Below are 23,016 nucleotides of genomic sequence, written 5' to 3'. Positions count from 1 at the left end.
CTGGAAAAGGGGGTACTACATGGATGGAATAATGGTGCTGGGGGATTTCAAGGGTGTATGGGGGAAAACAATGCTGAGGGTGGGTCTGGGGTGTATAGGTGGTAGCAATGCTTGGGGTAGCTTGGGTGGCTATAGTGCTAGAGGTATAAGGGATGTAGAGAGGCCACAGTGTAGGGGGTATCTGGGATGTGGTGGGGTCACAATACAAGGGGTATCTTATGGTATATGGCAGTGATGGCGAACCTTGACACCCCAGATGTTTTGGAACTACATTTCCCATGATGCTCATGCACTCTGCAGTGCAGTGGAGCATCATGGGAAATGTAGTTCCAAAACATCTGGGGTGCCAAGGTTCGCCATCACTGGTATATGGTAACAGTGCTGGGGGGAATATCTAGGGTTTAGAGGGGTCAGAGTGCTGGGGGGATATCTGTGGTGTAGGGGTCAGAGTAGTAATAGGCAGTAGGCAGAGAAGGAATTACAGTTTGGGGTGCACAGGTGAGCAAGGAGGGGATGTATGGAGGTAAGGAAGGTGGGTGCAAAGATGAGCAGAGGAGGCAGGTAGAGTTAAAGGAGAGGGGGTTTGGAGTGGAGAGGATGGGGGTTTGCAGAGGTTAGCATGGATTTTAGGATGCAAAGGTGTATTGACAGGGTGGATAAAGTTGTAGTACACATGTAGAGCAGCCCATTCATTTCTTTGGGCTGCTCAATGCGCTACAAATGAAGAAGAATGTCCCACACCCTTTTTCAAAATCACACGGTGCCAAGGCATGTGTCAGCAGATGCGTGAGGGTGTCACTGACAATTAATGGGACTGCTACGTATCTGCTAAAGATACACAGCAGGTTTATGTGGTGTCAAGAAGGAGATTTTGCATGCTTCCCGACACACACAAATGTGAACGCAGGCTAAATCTCTCAGTTATATTGGTGGTCAGTGTAAATCTTCTCATTACATTGGTGCTTGGTGTAGAATCCTTTCACCAGTATTGATGTACAGTAATCTCTAGCAACCAATCAACAAGCAGAAATCATGTGCTGTAACCTCTAGCAACTAATCGGTGAGCCATAATGTGTGCTGTAACCTCTAGCAACCAGTCAGTGAGTGGTAATGATACACTCTAACCTCTGGCAACCAATCAAAATCACTGGCTGACTTGATTCAGTAAATGGATTTTGAGTCTAGCTGCTATTTATTGTATGTCTCAGAGCAGGTGGAGAGCGAAACTGCATGGAGGGGGGCCCCCAGGAAATTTTTTGCCCAGGGTCCAATCATTATTGAAGACGGCCCTGCTCCTGCAGTGTCAGCTGGCTTTAGACCTTTGTGTCTGACACTCACAAAATAGGATAGCTACATTCCTGGGACTGCACCCCCTCAATCAGAACCCTTGCCCTCCACTGCCATTTCCCCTCTCCCTTGCATACACTTGTGTGGAGACTGTATTCTGCTGTGAGTCGGCCTGGGACTGTAAAGCAATGATTATGCTTTCTGAGGTCCCATGTCTTCCAAAAAACTGTAAATTTCTGGGGCATCATAAAGATGGATTGGCTTGGTTTTTGCATGCAAATGACTGGGGGTGTAGGTTCTAGTGCTTTGGTGGCTGCATGGTGGAGAAGTCTGCATCACTATCACAGTACCCCATTTCCCTTTCTTCTGTGTAGCCACCATAGTGCCACAACCTCTCACACCATTTGTTTTTTTTATTTTTTTATTATTGTGCTAAATGTTGTACATGTCTATTATATTCTCACTTGTGCATAGTAATTAAAGCATACTATGTAGATACAAAGACTCCAGCATATGTGTGCCATGTATGCAGCAAGCAGGCTCAGGTTTTATTTAACTATTCCCTTTAAGATCTTCCCAATATTAGCACAATTTGACACTACTCACAATTCAGCATTAAGTCTGCATATGGTTGGAACACAAAAAGTGTAAGCTTCATGGGGAAAATGCCAAAGTAAATGGCAAAAACTCTGTTTAACCTCCTGCAGCATTGGTTGGAACCAGTGCTGGGACAAGGTAATTCGGTGCCCAGGGTAAAGATGGAAAACTGTGCCCCCCCACCATTGATGGGATTGTCTGCGATACCCATTATAAACTGGGTGGAGTGGTTAACTCTCTGGGGGGAGGTTAATTAAGCACTTGAGTTCTGAAAGATTGTACCCCCTTCATAGCCATTCCATTTTTTGCTATATAGAAATGCGCTACTTTAACTGGTAATTGCGTGGTCATGCAACGCTATATTTATATAATATTTTGCACACCACTGGGTTTTTTAATTTTTATCTTATGAACGAAAAAAGACCAAACATTTAAAAAATATATTTTTTTTACTTTCTGATAAAACATCTAATAATAATAAAAAAAAATGTTCATAGATTTAGGCAAATATGTATTCTTCTATGTCTTTGATACAAACGTTGGGATATATACTGGAATTTGTTTTTATACTAGTATTGGCGGCGATCAGCAACATATAGTGGGACTGTGATAGTGACACTAACTGATACTTTGTGAGAACTGACTAACTGCCACTGACATCACCAGTGAAACTAATACAGTGATCAGTGCTAATACTAAACACTACTATTCACTGTACTGGCTGGGAAGGGGTTAACATCTAGGACAATATTCTAACATCTAGCAATCAAGTGGGTTAATTGTGCAACTAACAATATGTAATATTTATAGTGTGTGCTGCTTTTTACTACTGATCGATATATTTCTTATCTCTGCTTTGCATGGAAAAGAAAAAATAGATCATTCCCTCTGTACAGAGCACTATGTTGATTATTAACACAGGGCTCTGGACTGTGATTGGACACAGCCGATCAGCAGGTTCCAGCCGTGAATCATTGGCTGGGATCTGCTTACAGACTCTCTGCTCTGTACAATCACAGGAGAGTAGGCAGGCGTGGGACTGCGCTTGAAACACTGAAACAAGCAGTGTTGTAGGGGTACATCCCGGTGTCTATAGCTGCTACTTGCGGCGGGTTGGCAAGTGGTTAATTACAAATGGTATTTCTGTAATATGCAGCATGACGGGGGTTAATGTACTGCCACTGGTCACTGATGCATTAGTGACTAGTGATAGTTAATTAACCTAATTGTGCTGCATTAGAGACACCAGTGTCAGTGTTTATTAACCCCTTCAGCATGATGGGGTTAATAAACACTGACACTGGTGCCACGAATGCAGCACAAAGGGGTTAATTAACTATCACTGGTCATTAAAGCATCAGTGACAGTACATAAGCCCCCTTCATGCTGCATATTACAGAAATACCATTTGTAATGAATTAATCTCCCTTCAGCCCCACCCCATTCAAAGCGTTAATTAACTCATCTGCAGATGGCATCTGCTTACTTGTGCGATGTACTGCTTGGCTCCACCTCTTGTAGTTCGCACTTGCATGTCACAGCTTCGGTGTTTGGACAGGCAGCAGCATTCTATGCTCCTCTCCCATCCCGCCTCCCGGCTGGCCTCTCAGTGATGTCACGGTGGCTGGGACTAGGAAGTGCCTAACGGGACAGGGAGTAAAGCTCGGAGCTGGTCTTAGGCTTGTACCGGGTGCAGGAGCGCACTCGGCACATGTTGCAGCTATTAGCTATGTAGTGTCTCCAGAGTATCCAGACAGTCAGTGTACTTGCTAGCCAGGTTTTAGCAGCACACTGCTGGCATTTCTCCTGTGCCCCCTTCCTTCAGAAAATGGTGCCGCCCAAGGCATCTGCCCCTTCTCCACCCCCCCCCCCCCCCCCGCCACCGGCCCTGGTTCGAACTATATACTGTAAATTCATAGAAAAAGTTAATCTGCTGTACCTGCTGGAGCATCTGGTATCAAAGCAAACTGCAGCATTTCCTGAGTGACAACAGTATTAATAATCTCTTGCTCTACATCTCTTATGCCTTGCAAATCCAACAGTTGGAAAGCAAAAGGATCTGTTGCTATTTCTTCTAATTCTCCTTTATCTGAGTTACGAAGTCCAACTGCAATTGCTGTTACCCCAATGCTTTTTAGCTGCTGGGCATATTCATTGACCATATCTTGAGATTTTGCAGATGTTATGATAACTGCAAACTGTGATAATCCTTGGTTAATGCGGCTCCCAGCTTCTTCTACAAAAAATGTTGTGTGCAAGTAATCTAAAGCACTTCCTGTGTTTAGAGGGCCCCCTCTAAAAGCAATGGTTTGAACATGATCTGTAACTTCTTTCTTGGTGTCATAGGTGTTCAGTAGGAACTCAGTTTGTGCTGACCCACTGTACTGTGCCAGTCCAACACGATATTTATTAGTACCCACATCAAGTTGTTCAATTAGTCTTGTAATGAAAGCTTTGATTTGCTGAAATACTGCAGTTCCAATGCTTGAGGAAGAGTCAACCAGAAATACAACATCTGCATAACGTTTTGAAGATGCTGAAAAAGATGAAAAACTATAATGTAATATGTATAATAACATAAACTCAAACTCTATCACTGTTGACATAAGGAACTTATTTTAGATTTTTTTTTTATTATTTAAGATTTTGGCAAAGAGGTTTCTACTACTTTACTTCAACATTTAAAATGATCAATCATTTCTGCCATTCAAGAACATCCAGAAGCAGGGTTCCTTTCTTTCAAACCTTGTTATCGTACTAACCTACTTAGATTGAATAGAACAAATTGCTGGATATCACTCATAAGCAGGAAATGTTTTCCACTTCCTAATCACAATTTACATCTAAACCACTGACAACCTAGCATGACCCCACAGACGTTTTATTAAAACAACGCTCTCTGTGGGAAAAACTCTGTTCATAGGTTCCCAGCAGACAAGACACAAGTACGAACTATAGTCATAGGCACAGAGCACCTATTTATTACCATCAAGACCACCAAAGTAATCTATACTAATTAAATTTAATGAAACTGATTTGAGGACAGAGTTGGCCAGATGACACCAATTCTTTCTAAATAAATCATGATTTTTTTGAACACGTGAATAATGAATCAACTGAAATTGCCAGGTGCACCGATTACCAGAATTGCTAAGCCACAGCCCCAAGCATTACTGGGTGTTTGAGGTGGATCACTGTCCTGAGTTTGCTGAATTAGCTATCCAGGGGTTCCCTATCATGCCCTTTGTCCAGTGTTGTGTCTAAAAGAGTCATAGGAGTAATAGGCGGTGTTACCATTACCAATTATCTGGACATCTGTGAGAACATTTATGCATACATATATGCTGTAAATGTATGCATATTATGGGGGTTATTTACTAAAGGAAATACCACTTTGTGCTGCAAGTGCAATTGGAAGTAAAGTCGCTGTAGATCCGAGTGGGTCATGCAAGGTAAATAAAAAACAGCATTTTAGCTTGCACATGATTGGATGATAAAATCAGCAGAGCTTCCACTCATTTCAGATCTACCCCTTAGATTTAGAGAAACTGCACTTCCAAGTACACTTTCAGTGCACTTTCAAGTGCACTGAAAGTGCAAAGTGGATTTGTCTTTTCGGAAATAATTCCCTATGTGTAGAAGTATTGTGTAGCGGTGTAAAATGTATTTATTTTAAATGTATTTATACCCAATGTAGCTTCAGTTAGGTATTGCTGCTAATGACCATCTCTGGCCAATGGTCTTTGGCCATTATCCTATCCATTTTGTATGTAATTTTCATAGTCATACACGCCCAGATTCTCCAACACAATACTCCAGAGAAAAAAAAAAACAGAAATGTAAGCTGCCTTTGGATAAAAGATATTCTTCATATATTTCCATCTGGGCACCTTTTTATATGTTAACATAAAAAAATGGTGATTTGTATGGAAAATGACTAGATAAACGTTCTGCCAGTTTCATAGCATTTACTACCTTGGCTAGAGTTGATGATCTTAGTTGCTAACTAATTTATGGATATATCTTTATAGCTACATAAAACATCTTATTAAGAGAACTTATGCTATTGTGTACCGTCAACATGTGTAATAGATTTTTGCATATGCATTTTGAATAGTTTCTCCTTTTTTATTGGCTCAACATTGGTAGATGTATTTTTTGCCCAAATGTTAAATGTTACATGTTCTACACATGTGTATGATCTTATTTAAAGAAATATATTGCTAAGGAATGTTTATCCCCATATTTGTAGATTGTTTTGCCACTTCCTACTGAATATTCAACAAAATGTAGCCAGGTGTGCCAAGTTTTTTAATTCTGCCCACCAAGCAATTATGTGTAGGGATCTTGTAGTTTTTTGGAAATAGCTTCAATATTTCTGTGAGATCTGAATCCAGCCTATATGTTTTCTCATATTGAGTGTGGCTAAGCATAGGTTGTTACTGTTTCTGTCAGATGCAGTTGAGCATGTTCTAACAGTCTGTGCCAGAGGGGCTAATGATGGGTGCTATGAATGTTTAACAACCTTGTCTTTCAATAGGAGTTTGACCTGCCACATGGTCTTTTTTTCCCTGGGTTTAGACCCTGGGTGAGTGGTGTGGGCTTAACTCTTGGGAGTTGCATGATGCAGATGTATTCCCTTCTGAGATGCTATTGAAGATACTGGGTGGCTGAAAGAAAGTAATCAGCCCTGAAGAAGCACCTATGTCTGTCCTTCACTACAGAGGTAGTGGGTAAAGAACGAGGGAGAAGTATACAGAAGATCTTTCTCAGCTCTCCTGTCTTGGAGGGATATGATCAAGGCACAATATAAACTGAACCTTTAAAGAGCTGTAGTCTTACGGGGTAGCTAGAGAACATAACACATGAGAATAGGCAGTATGGTACATTTGTACAAAAGACTGGATTCTGTGTTGAGCAGTACATTTTTAGGTATACTCTGTCTCATTACCTTCCTTTCCTACTCTCTGTACAGTTAATTTTCAAAGAGACTGGCACATGTACCCTGCATGAGTAGAAGAAACCCTGAAATGGATGCTCCTGGAACTTTACAGTATGCAAGATGTTCACAATGTGACCTGTTTTGCTATCTGCTGGTCATTTGTAGTGTCTTCCAGGGTAAAAAACATTACACATGAAAAGTATACATACTGACCTTCCTAAAGGAAAATTACATGAATAAATTTGCAAAGTATTACAACAAAATGTTTTTGACAACTTGCCAGGTAGCAGACAAATTACTCACCTTGAATTTTTGTGACAATGTTGGAACATACATTTTTCAGGAGTCTTGTATTCACATCTTCTGTAGGATCAAAACTCTCTTGAGGATAAATAAACTTCCTACTTGGTCTACTAGCCACCTCCTGTAACTCAGCAATGTCTTTAATATTATGACCAGTGACATAAACATATATGCCTCTGGATTTTAATTTTTTAGCTGGCTGTTTCACCTCATCAGCTGATTTGCCATTAGTAACTACAACAAGAAATTGAGCGATGTTGTCTGTGGCTCTGCTGCCTGCTGATTCAATAAAGAACCTGTTATTGACTATTTCTAGAGCCCGTCCAGTATAGGAAGTGCCCCTTGTATAGGATAAGCTTTTTATTCTCTCCAGAATATCACTTTTTGTGGAATAATCATTAAGTAAAAAGATTGTATTAGTCTCATCACTGTACTGGGCAAGTCCAATGCGAACTTTGTTGATGCCGACATCAAGACTGGATACAAATCCATAAAGGAAATCTTTCACTTTTTGGAAAGCCGAATCCCCAACTTGTGTGGAACTCTCTACAAGGAAAACAATATCTGCCTGATTGGCACCTCTACAACCTAAAGAAAAAAGAAGGATCATTTATTAATAAAATACAATTGACCATTATTGCTAGTTACACTGAAAAGTGCAGTGATACTTTAGGGATTGATTTAAGAGTTAAAGCTGAACTCTCTGCCCATTTTTTTATACTGCTTTTTAACCTAAAATAAAGCAAATCCACTTTTGTGCACCCCATGCCTCTGCAAAATTGGATACCTTAGCAAAGTAACAGTGACATCATCACTGTGCCACACAGAGTTTATGCAGAGACCAACATGCTGGCAGCCCACAGAAAACTACAGGCAGTCCCTTAGTTAAAAACATCCGACTTACAAATGACTCCTACTTACAAATGGAGGGAGACAACAGGAAGTGAAAATCTACCCCTAGGAAGGGAAATCTACTTCTGTGACAGTTATTATGGGAAAAGGGTACTACCTCTGAAGCTTTATCACCAAGGCATGTTTCAACAACAAGCCAAAATTTTCAAAATCCAATTGTCATTGGGACAGAAAGTGAGGTGAAATCTTCTGAACAGGGGCACAGACAGCAAAACAAATGTTACAGTGGTGTTAACCCTTCCCTATGCTATTCAAAAAGCTTAAAAATATTTTTTTTGACTGGAGCTACACTTGTACCTGTTTCGACTCACAAACAGATTCAACTTAAGAACAAGCCTACAGACCCTATCTTGTTTGTAACCCAGGGGACTGCCTGTATAGGAGATGGATACAGTAGCAAACCCTCTGTACAAAGAGAGAGGGAGAGAGCAGCAACTAGTCATTATTACAGGCAATGTAGAAAGCTGGTTTACTGCACAGATCTGGAGGAAATATAATTATGTTGAGGCATAGATCTGTATGTTTATTATGCATAAATTTTTTTTAGAATATGCTAATGCAGACAGTGCAACCTGGCTGCCATATGTTCTGTTGTGGCAGCATTACCTTGAGGCACTTCCTGTATAATGGTATAATAAGAACAATATGGACCAATAAACATGCCCATGCTTTGTGTGATCCCCAAAAGTATTTGTTTAATTTCTGTTCTACTCTCCTATTTCTAGTTTCTATATCACTTTACTAAAGTGAAAGGATATGGCACAAATGTAAGCAATGCTTTATTTCCCCAGATGGTTCAGTTTCTGCAATTTCCTTACAGATGTTTATAATCAGGGAATACAGACGAGTATAATGAAAGTTAAATGCATTCTGTGTCTAGAAATTCAATGTGCAGACTTAAGATTGAGATGAAGAGAAAGATGACAGGACTGAATAATAATTTACCTTTGGGGATCTGACCAATCTGCCTGGTGGCTTCTTCTACCGTGGTGCACAGAACCTGAAGAATGTTTTGGGAAATGCCCTGCAAGGCTGTGAAGTCAGCCACATTGTAAACGTGTTTCTCATCTGGATCGCTGGCTATGTCATTAAGCTCTGTCAAGAGAGCATCCTTTATACCAATAGCATATAAAGTGATGTCTGCATCTTTTACTTTCTTGGATGGCTCCCTAATATTATCTTGCGATTGTCCATCAGTTATAACAATGGCTATTTGGGGTACTCCATTGAGAGCTCTTCCACCGGCACTTTCTGTGAAGTGATTATCCAACATAAACTGAAGACTTTCTCCAGTTTTTGTGCCCCCGCCTTTGTACTTCAAGTTCTGTACATACTGTAATATGTCATCTTTTTCATCATAAGAGTTTAAATAAAATTCTGTACGAGGCTCATCACTGTATTGGATAAGGCCAATTCTGATCTTATCTTGACCAATATCAAAGCCATTTATCAAGGTATACAAAAAGTTTTGCATGGTTTTGAAGTTTTCTATTCCAATGCTCCAGGATCCATCCACAAGGAATACAATGTCAGCAATGTTTGCTTCCTTACATACTGAAAAAAAAAGAAATAACAAAAGTTATTCCTGCATATGATGTAAGTCTCACATGTTTTTTAAATGTTACTAAAAATGTGTCAAATCAAATCATTTTCTGCAGCTATTACCTTTTGTACCACCACCCCCTCCCTTTAGAATGTAAGCTCTATGAGCAGGGCCCTCCTGTACCTTTTTGTATTGTACTGTAATTGTGTTGTCCCCCTCTATACATTGTAAAGCGCTGCATAAACTGTTGGCGCTATATAAATCGTGTATAATAATAATAATAATAATAAATAATAATGTGTCAAATACCGTATATACTCGAGTATAAGCCGAGATTTTCAGCCCCTTTTTTTAGGCTGAAAGTGCCCCCCTCGGCTTATACTCGAGTCACGCAGATCAGGTAGGCAGACGGCGACCATTCCCCTATTCAAAAGCCACGCCTCCCTGTCTGTGATAGACGGAACACTCAATTTCCCAGCAGTCAGTGTTCCGCCTATCACAGACATCCGCTCAATCTCATACTACGGACGAGGATGAGAGGATGTCCGTGATAGGCGGAACACTGACTGCTGGGAAATTGAGTGTTCCGCCTATCACAGACAGAGAGGCGCGGCTTTTGAACAGTGGAATGGCCGCTGTCTGTCAGATGAGGAGGAGAGATGCGGCATGGCACACAGAGGCTGCAGAAGGAAAAGAGGCTGCAGATTGGCACAGGTAGGCTGCGATGGACACAGGGAGGGACGGGACACAGGGATGGACACAGGGAGGGACGGGACACAGGGATGGACACAGGGATGGACGGGACACAGGGATGGACACAGGGATGGACACAGGGAGGTACCCAGGGAGGGACACAGGGAGGTATGCAGCTGCAGATGGGCATTGTTGATACTCTTTTCCACTCTTTTAAGCTGTAACAGTAGCTGCTGCATGTCTCACCCTCGGCTTATACACGAGTCAATAAGTTTTCCCAGTTTTTTTGTGGTAAATTAGGGGCCTCGGCTTATATTCGGATCGACCTATACTCGAGTATATACGGTAATCAAAGTGCTGGCTTCCCCACTAAAAATGTGTTTTCGTTTTTGTCTTTGTCCATATTGTATATATTTGCAATCACTTCCTGTTCTGACAGGAAGTGAGGGGAAATCTTTCCAAAATGGAACACAGAGGGTAATAAAAACCTCCAACCCTTTCTTGCTTTATCCAATAACAAAAAAACATGTTTGCCTGGAACTAGGTATCAAGGAGTACAGTATGTCCTCCATCAAAGACCAATGTTTCAGGATATATATCTCTATATGATATTCTTTCAGACATTAATTTGCAATTGTGAATGGGAGCTTGGTATTCGTAAAGAACTATTTGAGGACTATCCCATTTTATCAGAGGGTTGGCAGTGGCTGGCTGTAGGAGGACCATGAATTGTGACTACATTTATATGTCTTTGTATAAACTCTAAGGTATGTGGCAACATAAATTGAGTCATTATGTCTACTGATAAATGGAGATTCAAATTGATGTTTAAAACTTTTCTTATTTTAGTGTTCGGCTGCAATTTTCCTGTAGAAGTGGGCTATGCCCCGTGAAATGCAAATGCGTTGAAACTGCAGCAAATGTTTCACTCCCCACTGAAGTGGGGTCGGTGAGAATAAACACTAAGATGTTTTTTTTTTCATGTTTGTGTTACGTGTGTACAATGTAATATTTAAAATTTGTATAAATAATTGTTTTGATATTTTTTACACTACTAGTACCATCAAAGTCCTTCCAATTTAGCTTGTTAGAGTTGTTTGTGTAATGTTTCAGGATGAATTGACTTTAGGTGCCCACAAAGGAGGTTTTATGCAGGTTTTTTCTCTCCACAGGTAAAATATTTGGGCCCATTTACAAAAGATAGTGAGGGGAATTTATAAAGAATTTCCCAGACACACTTTAAAATTCCCTGGAATGCCCATACAAAACATTCGTTCCTAAGTGAGCTCCCTCCCCACACATGTGTCCCTTACACATTATTTATTCCTATTACTCAGTTATAATATTATACCATATGGTTATGTTTCTTTATAGATCACCATTGCATTCGCCCCTGAAGAGTTGGTATACCACAACGAAACGCGTTGGGCTTACATAGATGCATGATGTCCATACAGATGATTTTATGTCTCTTATTTTGTTTTACTCTAGACTTTTTAACACCATTCAGCCCCTCCAGTGGCCCATGTTATGCAGGACTTGTTTTTACTTTATATTATACCTATTACCATGGTGTCAGTATTTATATTCAGTTTACAGCATACCCTGCGTGTATGCAATTCTGTAAATGCATTGTGGTATTCAGAATGTTATACATGATTTCACATGGTATAATAAAATGTTCTTTGCCAAGAATGCTTTTGGTATACATCTCTCACTCAAATTCCCCCTTTTTTTGTCGGAACCCATAAAAGCAGCACTGTTTTATATCCTACCTGTTTACTTTATACAGCTTCATTTAAAGTCCCGCTGACCACTTTCCCTTTTCTTTATTCCTTTAGAAATGTAATTTTGTGCAGGGACTGTTCTAAACACGGGAAACACATGCCACTTTACAGGCATACTATAGTCACCCCCCAGGTACAATATTTAAAGGAATATTTCACTTTTTTTTTTTTACTCTAAGCATTATTAACCACTAGAGATCCGCGCTATAGCCAAATGACGGCTACAGCGCGGACCTGCTTTGCCGGGACTACCTCTATTGGCGTCGTACCGTGCACGAGCGGCCTGCGCGCCCCCTGAGGCGTGTTCTGTGATCAGCGAGTCTATGATACTCGCCTGATCACGGATCGGAGCAAGTGGTCGATTTCGACCTCTTACCACGTGATCAGCTGTCAGCCAATGACAGCTGATCATGTAACACAACAGAGCCGGTAATCGGCTATTTTTCCTCCTCGCACTGACAGCCGAGGAGCCGATTACTGGCAGCCGTGATCGGGACATCCAAAAGCTGTCCAACTGAGGGGTGGATAACACAGTAAACAAATAAATAAAAAAGAACTGCGGTCAAATATTCCCAGATCAAAACAAAAAAGAGGGCCACACCCGGCTGAGACGGATGGAATATAGAGACTCAATTGGATAACAGCATTAAAAGGCCACCTCAAATAGTTTGTAGATAAGGTCTTGATTAAAGAAAAAAATCTTGAAAAACCCAGTAATTTAAAGAATCAATAGAGAAAATGTGTCCATCTTCCTAGGACACTAGCAAAAAACTGAAGCTTTCTAGAAGTGGTTAAACCAGACTGGTCACTGTTTTTTGTTTCCCAGTTTCCAAATATTCATGTAGGTGGCAGTATACCCAATTGTTTCTGAATCCTGTGTCCTTCAATGAACTCCAATAAAAGGATTTTACGATGAGTTAATAAAGTTGTCCATCTTCCTAGGACACTAGCAAACAAACTGAAGAATGCTGGGGGGGGGGGGGGGGGTTAAACCAGACTGGTTACTGTTTTTGTTTACAAGTTTCCAAATCCTCATGTAGATGGCAGTATAACCCAATTTTCTCAGAATCCTGTATCCTTCAATGAATTTCAAGAAAAGGATTTTACTGGGAGTACAATAATCGAAAAATATTTTCTATTGAATGTGGTCATAGGAAAGGGTAGGTTTTTCAATACTGAACCCTCAAACAAGAATGCAAAATATATACAGTGTGAACATTTAAGTTAAACCTCCAAAGATGATTCAGTTCTTAAAATATCTCAGATGTTAAAGACATTTCTGGAAGCAGACACCATCATTAAACTATAAATTATCTTCAAAGGTTTGAAAGTAACAAGCCAAAGCAACAATAATAAATCAGTACTTGTTTTGCTGTAAAGAATTACAGCAAAATAAAATTAGACAATATCCCTAGGGTTTTGTAGTTCTTTAATTAGCCGGTAAAGGATGGTATTAATTGCCTTTTTATACTCTTTCCTGGCATTAAAGAGCAATGGAAAAAAATGAAATAAACATGTTCAAGGTTTTTTTTATAAGAGTGCATCATGTATATTTTGTGTGCAAAGAAAACACAGTAAAAATAAATAATGTGCATTCAAAGGAATTGTATAGTTATCAGGAACACAGCTGAATTGTATGTACTCAGCGGTTTAGCCTTTGTTTGCCTTTCAGAGATGCCACAGGAAGTTCTATCCTAGTTCCACATTTAGTTTAACTGTACCACAAAAACGAAGTCATGGAGCTCAACACTATTGATTTGGTTCACATCTTTTGGCTAGGAATGAGATTCAGATTTGTGGCTACTAAGGGTTTGAGGCGAGTCCTGCAGGTTCAAAATTAGTAGTCCAAGTAAATTCATGTGCATATTCACCCAGCAGAACTTTTCATTAAACCACGTGCACTATATGGCCTTTGAACTATGTCCAGCAGGCTTGGAAGGGACAATGTAATGGGGGGGGGGGGGGGGTAGATAAGCAATAAAAGGCAAGGCACAAAGCAGTGGTGGCTGGTGCTCAATATTTTGAGGGGGTGGCAAACTAACACTACCACCCCCGTGATAGACAGTTGGGAAGGTGGCGAATAGAGGCCTCCTTACCTTAGGAGGCTGATGACAAGGATCCAGGGTAGGGCTGCTGCTTCTTGCTCCAGCTACCCCTTTCTTCGGGACTGTTGCTTCTTCTCCCGGTCGAACAGGAAGTGGGTCCTTAGACCAGATTGGCTGGGAGTCCTAAGACCCGCTTCCTGATTGACTGGGAGGAGAATTAGGAAGACAATAGCTAAAATGAATTTGCTTTTGACACACAACTGGATGGGCTCAGGGTGCAGTGCTCTGCGCCCTGACCCCACCCTTTTTTTAAGCTAATTAAAGCCTCAGGCTCTAATGATGTGCTTCATAAAACCCTGTTTAAATGCATGCTTCCGGCACCCTACATGTAGATTAGAGGCTGGACGCATGGATTAGGGGCAGCGGCGCCCCTGTGCTCTGTATGGATGGGTCGCCACTGGCACAGATAGACAACGTGTCAGTGAATTAAAAGCTGTTATTGGGAAACCATAAGGAAAACTGCAAAGGAAGAGATTAGGGTAAGTTAGGCTGGCCATACATGGATCAAAACAGACAGGGACCGGACAAATTTCAAACCATGTAAGGGCAAGGTGGTTGTACAGAAGTTGATCTACTGAGAACAATCACAGCCTCAGCCAACTACTGGGCAATTTCTGTCTACCAGCTAAAGTGGGCTTATCACCTTTTGATGGAAAAAACACATGTCGCTGCTAAATCTATCTGCAAAAAAAAGGAAAGTGCTGCTGTATGTAAGCCAGCTTAATTGCAAAAGAAGAAAAGCAATTCCACAGACAAATATGCATTGCCATGCATACTTTCACTGAATGTGTTTGTATAAATCATACTGTCCCCTAACATCATGCATAGTTTTAAGACATCCTCAAAGCACGTTACTTAAAATACATTAAAAGACCCTCTCCCCGCTGTACAGTATTTTTTCAAAACTTTTTTTTTTACTTCTCCTCCATGTAAGTGTCTAGTTTCCTTTGCCTTGTTGATAGAAGTTTTCCCATTGCCACAATTGACATTAAGATTCCCCCCTTAGATTTAAAAGGGATTTGTCTCTAAGCACGGGATGGCCAAAATTCAAACCATTGGTGAATTGACCCTGGGCAGATTCATCCATCATAACTACTGGCACTGAAAACATTTTTCTTGGCTGTCAATTATTTTATACAGTCAGTCTAAGCAACACCTGTGGGTGCCATCCAGACTGGTGTGCATAAAAATGCCATTTACCTAGAAACTGTCATACCTCTGGACTGATATCCACCCAACTCCTCCCAGGGGCTAGCCCACTGCTTGAATCAAGGATGAGGGCTGTTGAAAGAAGTACTGAGGCAGGGCGCTGTGATCTTTACGGGAAGTTATGTACAGCACCCTGCAAGCCCCTCCCATCATCAATAATCTGCAAGCATTACATAGAGAAGCACCCAGTGATTACATCACTTAGTCTAAAAAAGAGATTAAGTTCTAAAAATAGATTGATTTTATTTAAAAATGTGATGTTGATAATGGTTTTCCCTTGTATGTTAACAATGAGGAATGTAGATTATGTACAGCTAGATATGCTGAAAAAAAAATGCCTAAAACAATAACTCAGTTTAGCATCCCAGGGAAATTGAGGGTTCAAATGGCATAATAGAATAAACTAATTATTCTAACATACAGAAAATATACATAGTGTATGCAGACTTAAATATACCCAAAGCCAAAATGTTTTCATTTAATTTAAATAAAGAAGGGGAATTGTTAAAAACTGTACAGTTTTCACTTCTCCCACATCTCAATTTCTTCTACTTCTCACCCCACTAGAAGACTCCCCTTTTGCTGTTCTGGTGACAACTGAAACTCACCACACAACAGTAAATTGAGGTATATTTAATGTCATGGAATAGGACAGATGGGCGACTTGTGTATAGCTTAAACATGACTACTTGACTAGAGGTACAGATCAGGATATAAAGCAATATATACCGTACATTGTTTGTTAAATGAAACACAAATGCATACCTGTTTTCTGTGTGTTTGTTAGATGAACTGTAAATCCGAAGAGAAAGAACCATAAAAGTGATCTCTGGTGTTCCATTTTTAATGAAATACTCTGTAATGTAAAAATAAAAGAGAATAAATAAAACAGTATATATATATATATATATATATATATATATATATATATATATATATATATATATACACACACATATCGTTAACCACTGAAGGACCGGGCCTATTTTTCAAACTTGTTGTTTACAAGTTAAAATGATTTTTGTTTGCTAGAAAATTACTTAGAACCCCCAAACATAATTTTTTTAAATCTTTTATTTATTTCATAAGACAAGAAAATACAGAGCACATCTTCTTCGAATATATACAGAAAGAAAAAAAAAGAAAAAATAATAATGGAGAGGGAGGGTTGGCTTCCCTTCCTCCTCCTATTTCCCTTTCTTGTATTTCCCTTTCCCCCTTTCTTTTTTTTTGTGTTCTGTTTTTGTTTTTGTTTTCATTAAGATGGGGAAAAATTTGAGGCAGGAAGTACAGGGACACATATGACAACAGGGTATAATTTGACGGAACAGATGTTTAGGTATGGAGAAATAGTGTAAGAAGGTCAGGCGACCGTTGGTTAGGTTATATATATGTTTGAGATGATATGCCTGTCATGAACGATATAAGGTTGATTTATTTGAACTGAACCCCCAAACATTTTATATATATATATATATATATATATATATATATATATATATATATATATACATACACAGTGGTGTGAAAAAGTGTTTGCCCCCTCATTTCCTGTTCCTTTGCATGTTTGTCACACTTAAGTGTTTCGGAACATCAAACCAATTTAAACAATAGTCAAGGACAACACAAGTAAACACAAAATGCAATTTGTAAATGAAGGTGTTTATTATTAAAGGTGAAAAAAAATCCAAACCATCATGGCCCTGTGTGAAAAAGTGATTGCCCCCTAAACCTAATAACTGGTTGGGCCACCCTTAGCAGCAACAACTGCAACCAAGCATTTGCGATAACGTGCAATGAGGCTTTTACAGCGTCCTGGAGGAATTTTGGCCCACTCATCTTTGCAGAATTGTCCTAATTCAGTTACATTAGAGGGTTTTCGAGCATGAACGGCCTTTTTATTTTTTTTTATTGTTTATTTCTTTATTTGACATATTACAAGTTATAACAGACCAAGTTACAATATCAGTATATATTTTACAGTTTTGTTTCCTTATACCGCTAATACATCATATTCTCGTTTTCCTATTTATTTCAATTGATCCGTGCAAAACAACTTTTTATATTTTTCTCTTATTCTTACTTGCCACTATCATATATACTACCTAACCATCCTTTAGACACAAGTATTTACAAACATACACACAGACATAAACACAAAAAAAACAAAAAAAATAAATAAATAAAAAAATATAAAAAACACACGCACTCTCCGGGCGAAAAATCCATAGCGTAGTTTCCATAGTGAGTTATATATCACAAGCTGACAAAGGAGGAGAATGTTTATACCCACATCTTCCTTTGAATACTGCTTTTACTGTCCCACTCAAACAGAAAAAGAAAAACGATACTAACCACTCAATACAGACTCCCCCATTACCAATGAGGGTGGAGCTACCCGTGGATCCGATATCCATCGTTTCCATATTTTAATCCAGTTATTGGATTCTCCCCTATTGCAACCAATTTGTTGTTCTTTCAAGATGTTTTCATTTACCTGAAGACGCCAGTCCTCAAGTAAAGGTGCATTCGAAGATATCCACCTTAGAGCAATTAACTTACGTGCAATAAACAATAGTCTGGTAACTAATATCATCACCTCCCTGGGAAAGAAACCTTCCTCGTCCAAATATCCCAGTAGACATGTCATAGGGGCCCTGTCGATATGCGTATTAAATGTAGCATTGATTGTATTAACCACCTCTCGCCAATATCTAGCCACTTTTGGACAATTCCACATCATGTGTATTAAATCCGCTGGAGACTTTTGACATCTAGGACACTCTGGAGAATCGCGTCTGCCCCACTTAAATAATTTTACTGGTGTTCTATATACCCTATATATTATAAATAGTTGTGTCAGGTGATAATGATACTAGGGGTACCCTTCTCAAAATAATTTGCCAGTTTTCATCTGAGATGTCCCCTATGTCTCTCTCCCAGCCTGTTCTACCAGGGCTGACAACTTTATCCTGATATAGTCTCATCAATTGACCATATAAAGACGAGATCAAGCCCTTTTTTTCCTCCCCCCTTGCTAATGATGTTATAAGTGGGGTAGGTTTTATCACTATCTTTTCCCTTCTAAACTGAGTTTGAATCGCATGCCGTAATTGTAAATATTTATAGAAGTGACTAGAAGGCAGTTGAAAGGATTCTTGCAGGTCCTGAAAGGAGTGCAGAACGTTATGTGTAAACATCTGTTCTATATATTGAAGCCCCTTAGAGTGCCAGCTTTCGAATCCCTCCAATTTATATAATTCTTTGTATGGCTTATTCCCCCAAAGCGGGGAGTATTTTGAGACTCCTTCAAATTTCATTATACTCCTCATTTCCTTCCAGACTCTATTCATAAGTGTCGTTGTTAGACCCCTACCGGTGTTACCCAGGGCTCTGGATTCCAACTGAGCCACAAGATTATATCGAAAACTGTTATTTAACAGTAAAACCTGTATGGGGTCTTCCCAATTACTTTCCCCCCAGCCTGCAAAATGCTGAAGCTGGGAGGCTATGAAGTAGAGTCTTGGCTGTGGTACCGCTAATCCACCCCAATCCCTTGCCCTCTGGAGAATTGATAACTTAATTTTCGGGGTTTTTCCTATCCACAATAGCCTACGAAATATTGATTCTGTTTTTTTGAACCATTTTAAAGTTATCCATATCGGTGAATTATGGAGTATATATAACAATTGAGGGGTCCAGATCATTTTTAGGAGATTTGCACGGCCTACCACCGATAATGGCAATTTGGTCCACGCCATGCTCTTAAGTTGAAATTTGTTAAGAATAGGTGACAAGTTATCCATTAAATAGTTTTCTATTCTAGAGTTTATAATTATTCCCAAGTATTTAAATGATGACACTATTTTAACTTGAGGGGCCTCTTTTAACCTGGACAGACTAGGATTGTCTAAGGGAAGTAGTACGGATTTATCCCAATTAATAATGTAACCAGAAAACGATCCAAATTGTTTTATTAGTGACATTAAGGAGCTTAAAGAACCTTCTATATCCCCAAGAAACAGTAATGCATCATCAGCATACAAGGAGATTTTTTCAATCCTCGTTCCTCTAATAAATCCGCAAATAGATTCTGCCTGTCGGACGGCCTCGGCCAGTGGTTCAAGGGCCAGTGCGAATAGTAAGGAGACAAGGGACACCCCTGTCTTGTTCCTCTGTATAATGGGAAAAATTCTGAAACCGTGCCATTTATTTGCATACATGCCCTCGGAGTGGCATACAGAATCCTGATCCACCTTATAAACTTGTCCCCCAGGCCAATCAAACCCAACACCTCCCACAGATATGTCCACTCGACACTGTCGAAAGCTTTCGCAGCGTCGAGTGACAAAATCGCTCTTGTCCCAATATTATCAGTTGGCATTTGCATATTCAAATAAAGCCTCCTTATATTAATAGCTGTAGACCTTGTTGGGATAAAGCCACATTGGTCACGATGAATCAATCCCTGCATATGTCTACTTAGTCTTTTAGCCAAGACCCTGGCTAAAATCTTAGCGTCCGAGTTCAACAATGATATCGGGCGGTAGGATTCCGGAGCCAAAGGGTCCTTTCCCGGCTTTGCTAATACAATAATACAAGCATCCCTCATAGATTCAGGAAGCCTGAATGATTCCAAAGCCTGGTTAAGGACCTTCAATAATTCTGGAAGCAAAACCTCACCATATTGTTTATATACTTCTGAGGGTAACCCATCAATACCCGGGGCTTTATCATTTGGACTTTCTTCCACTGCCTTAATCAATTCCTCCAATGTCAGAGGAGCACCCAGTTCTTGTTTATCATTTTCAGAAAGAGAGGGGAGTTTTAAAGGTTCTAAAAATTCTCTAAGTCTTGTCTCGGAACAATTAACTTTATTTTGATATAAATTACTATAAAAATGAACAAAGGATCGCATTATTTCCTTCTGGTCATAAGTAATATCTCCCTCCACTGTACGAATAGCAGAAATAATTTTACTATCTTCTTGGGATTTAGCTATTACTGATAGCATTCTGCCTGATTTTTCCCCTTCTTCAAATCTGCGACATCTAGACAAAAAGTCAGACCGCGCAGCCTTTTTCATAGAAGTTTGTTTATATAATAATTGTGCATCCTTCCACACCCTACGATTAGAGGTAGTAGGACTCTGAATATACTGAACTTCTTTCTGCTGCGCCTCTGCTGCTAACAGCGATTCCCGTTCTCGACATGCTTTTTTGTAGACGCTTATGGCCTTAACCAATAATCCTCTCAAAAATGCCTTCATGGTGTCCCATACTACCTGAGGTGATGTTGAGTTATTATTAATTTGAAAAAATTCAACTAAGGCCAACCTCATTTCATCCCCCTGATGGGGAACTTTAAACCAGAAAGCAGGAACTCTCCAGTTAGACCTAATTTTAGGCTTTATTTTATCTACTGTTACTACTAACGGTGAATGATCTGATAAATCTCTCATTAACCACTTGGGATCCGCGCTATTGCCGAATGACGGCATTAGCGCGGACCTAGATTGCCGGGACTACGTCTATTGACGTCGTCCCGGTTACGAGCGGCCTGCGCGCCCCCTGAGGGGCGCGCGCGGCGCGCTCTGTGATCGGCGAGTCCGTGAGACTCGCCTGATCACCGATCCGTGTAAGGGGTCGATCCCGACCCCTTATCACGTGATCAGCTGTCAGCCAATGACAGCTGATCATGTGATAAAACGGAGCCGGTAATCGGCTAGTATTCCTCCTCGCGCTGACAGCGCGAGGAGAAAAAAAAAAAGCCGATCGCCGGCGGCCGTGTTCGGGACATCAGTCCCGATCACGGCCAGCAATTCAAGCGGACACCTGCCCCCTGCCAGTGCCCACCTGCCACCCGCAGTGCCATCCTGAAATAAAGTAAGTGCCCCCCTGTCAGTGCCACCCAGCAGTGCCCATAGTGCCCACAGTGCCACCCAGCAGTGCCCACAGTGCCACCCAGCAGTGCCCACAGTGCCACCCACAGTGCCACCCAGCAGTGCCACCCACAGTGCCACCCAGCAGTGCCACCCACAGTGCCACCCAAAATCTGCCTCAAAGGTGCTGCACCCCAGTGCCGCCCATCAGTGCCCAGCAGTGCCACCCATCAGTGCCCAGCAGTGCCGCCCATCAGTGCCCAGCAGTGCCACCTATCAGAGCCACCTATCAGTGCCACCTATCAGTGCCCATCAGTCCCATCTATCTGTGGTACCTATCAGTGCCCATCCGTGCCACCCATCCGTGCCACTTATCCGTGCCACCCATCCGTGCCATCTTATCTGTGCCCATCTTTGCCCATCAGTGCCGCCTTATCTGTGCCCATCGGTGCCGCCTTATCTGTGCCTATTAGTGCCGCCTTAACTATGCCTATCAGTGCCCACCAGTGCAGCCTATCAGTGCCCACCAATGCAGCCCATCAGTGCCCACCAATGCAGCCCATCAGTGCCCACCAATGCAGCCTATCAGTGCCGCCTAATCAGCGCACTTCAATGAAGGAGAAAAATGACCCGTTTGCAAAATTTTATAACAAACTATTAAAACATGATTTTTTTTTTTTTTTTTTTGCATCTTTTTTTGTTTGTTTAGCAAAAAATAAAACTCCGAGCTGTAACTAAATACCACCAAAAGAAAGCTCTATTTGTGGGAAAAAAATGATAAAAATTTCATTTGGGTACAGTGTTGTATGACCGCGTAATTGTCACTCAAAGTGCATCAGCGCTGAAAGCTGAAAATTGGTCTGGGACTGAGGGGGGTTTAAGTGCCCAGTAAGCAAGTGGTTAAATAATAAACATCAGAAACCCAAACAATAGCTGAGTCTGTTCCCAAGAACATATCTAACCTTGATAGGGTCTGAAAAGTACCAGAGCAACAAGAATATTCTTTAGAAGATGGATTCCTAAGCCGCCATATGTCATACAGTCCAAGCTCCTGAATATAATTGTAGAATGTAGTATTCACATTAGGGCCTGCTGGATATCTGTCCATGCTGGGATTACATACATTATTGAAATCCCCCATAATAAACATGGGGGTCCCTGGATTATCAGCCAATATCATCCCTATCTGTCGCATTACTTCACTGTTATATGGAGGAGGGATATAAATAGACCCCAAAATACATTGCGTAGAAAACAGTGTACATACCAGCAAAACAAACCTACCCTGTGGATCTATCCTTGCTTGCTTGCAGGAAAACTGGACCTTTGAGGAAATTAATATACTTGTTCCTCTTGCATAAGCTGAATATACTGAATGGTATTGAGTGGTGTACTTTTTATTCTGTAATAAGCTAACAGTATCTTTTGTTAAATGTGTTTCCTGCAAGCAAACAATCAACGGGTCATGCTGCACCAGTTTATTGAACATAGCACGCTTTTTAATAGTGTTCTTAATCCCTCTAATATTCCATGACCATATTCTGATCTTATTATCCATTAATAATTATATATACACACACATGACATGGTGCCCATATTGTCCACATGATCCCCAAAATACAGTAAACCATACAACAGTAAGTCATTATACGGTCTTCCTCCATTTGAAGAGTTACAGACCTGACCAGCCCAACATTCAGTTGATCTCTTAAGCGTATCGTACTGTAATAGACAAAAATAATACAACAGCATCAAGC

At 40.5% G+C, this 23,016-nt stretch overlaps 1 protein-coding gene across 1 annotated transcript in view; it reads right to left on the bottom strand.

Moving 5' to 3' along the window:
* The window catches only part of LOC143996450 (collagen alpha-4(VI) chain-like), a 281,198-nt gene that overhangs the window by 178,247 nt on the left and 79,935 nt on the right, over nucleotides 1-23,016 (bottom strand). Inside the window, exons 3-6 of the mRNA XM_077491500.1 lie at nucleotides 16,144-16,234; nucleotides 8,987-9,595; nucleotides 7,130-7,717; nucleotides 3,824-4,420 (exon numbers count right to left, since the gene is read on the bottom strand). Of these exons, the coding sequence (XP_077347626.1) occupies nucleotides 3,824-4,420; nucleotides 7,130-7,717; nucleotides 8,987-9,595; nucleotides 16,144-16,219 (1,870 nt within the window). The 5' untranslated portion in view covers nucleotides 16,220-16,234. The remainder of the gene's footprint in view (nucleotides 1-3,823; nucleotides 4,421-7,129; nucleotides 7,718-8,986; nucleotides 9,596-16,143; nucleotides 16,235-23,016) is intronic.

The sequence above is a fragment of the Lithobates pipiens genome, unplaced genomic scaffold (genome assembly GCF_037356315.1).
Source record: "Lithobates pipiens isolate NorthernLeopardFrog02 unplaced genomic scaffold, aLitPip1_a1.2 Scaffold_19, whole genome shotgun sequence".
In the NCBI taxonomy this organism is placed as follows: Eukaryota; Metazoa; Chordata; class Amphibia; order Anura; family Ranidae; genus Lithobates; species Lithobates pipiens.
This window is presented reverse-complemented; position numbering and strand designations above follow the sequence as displayed.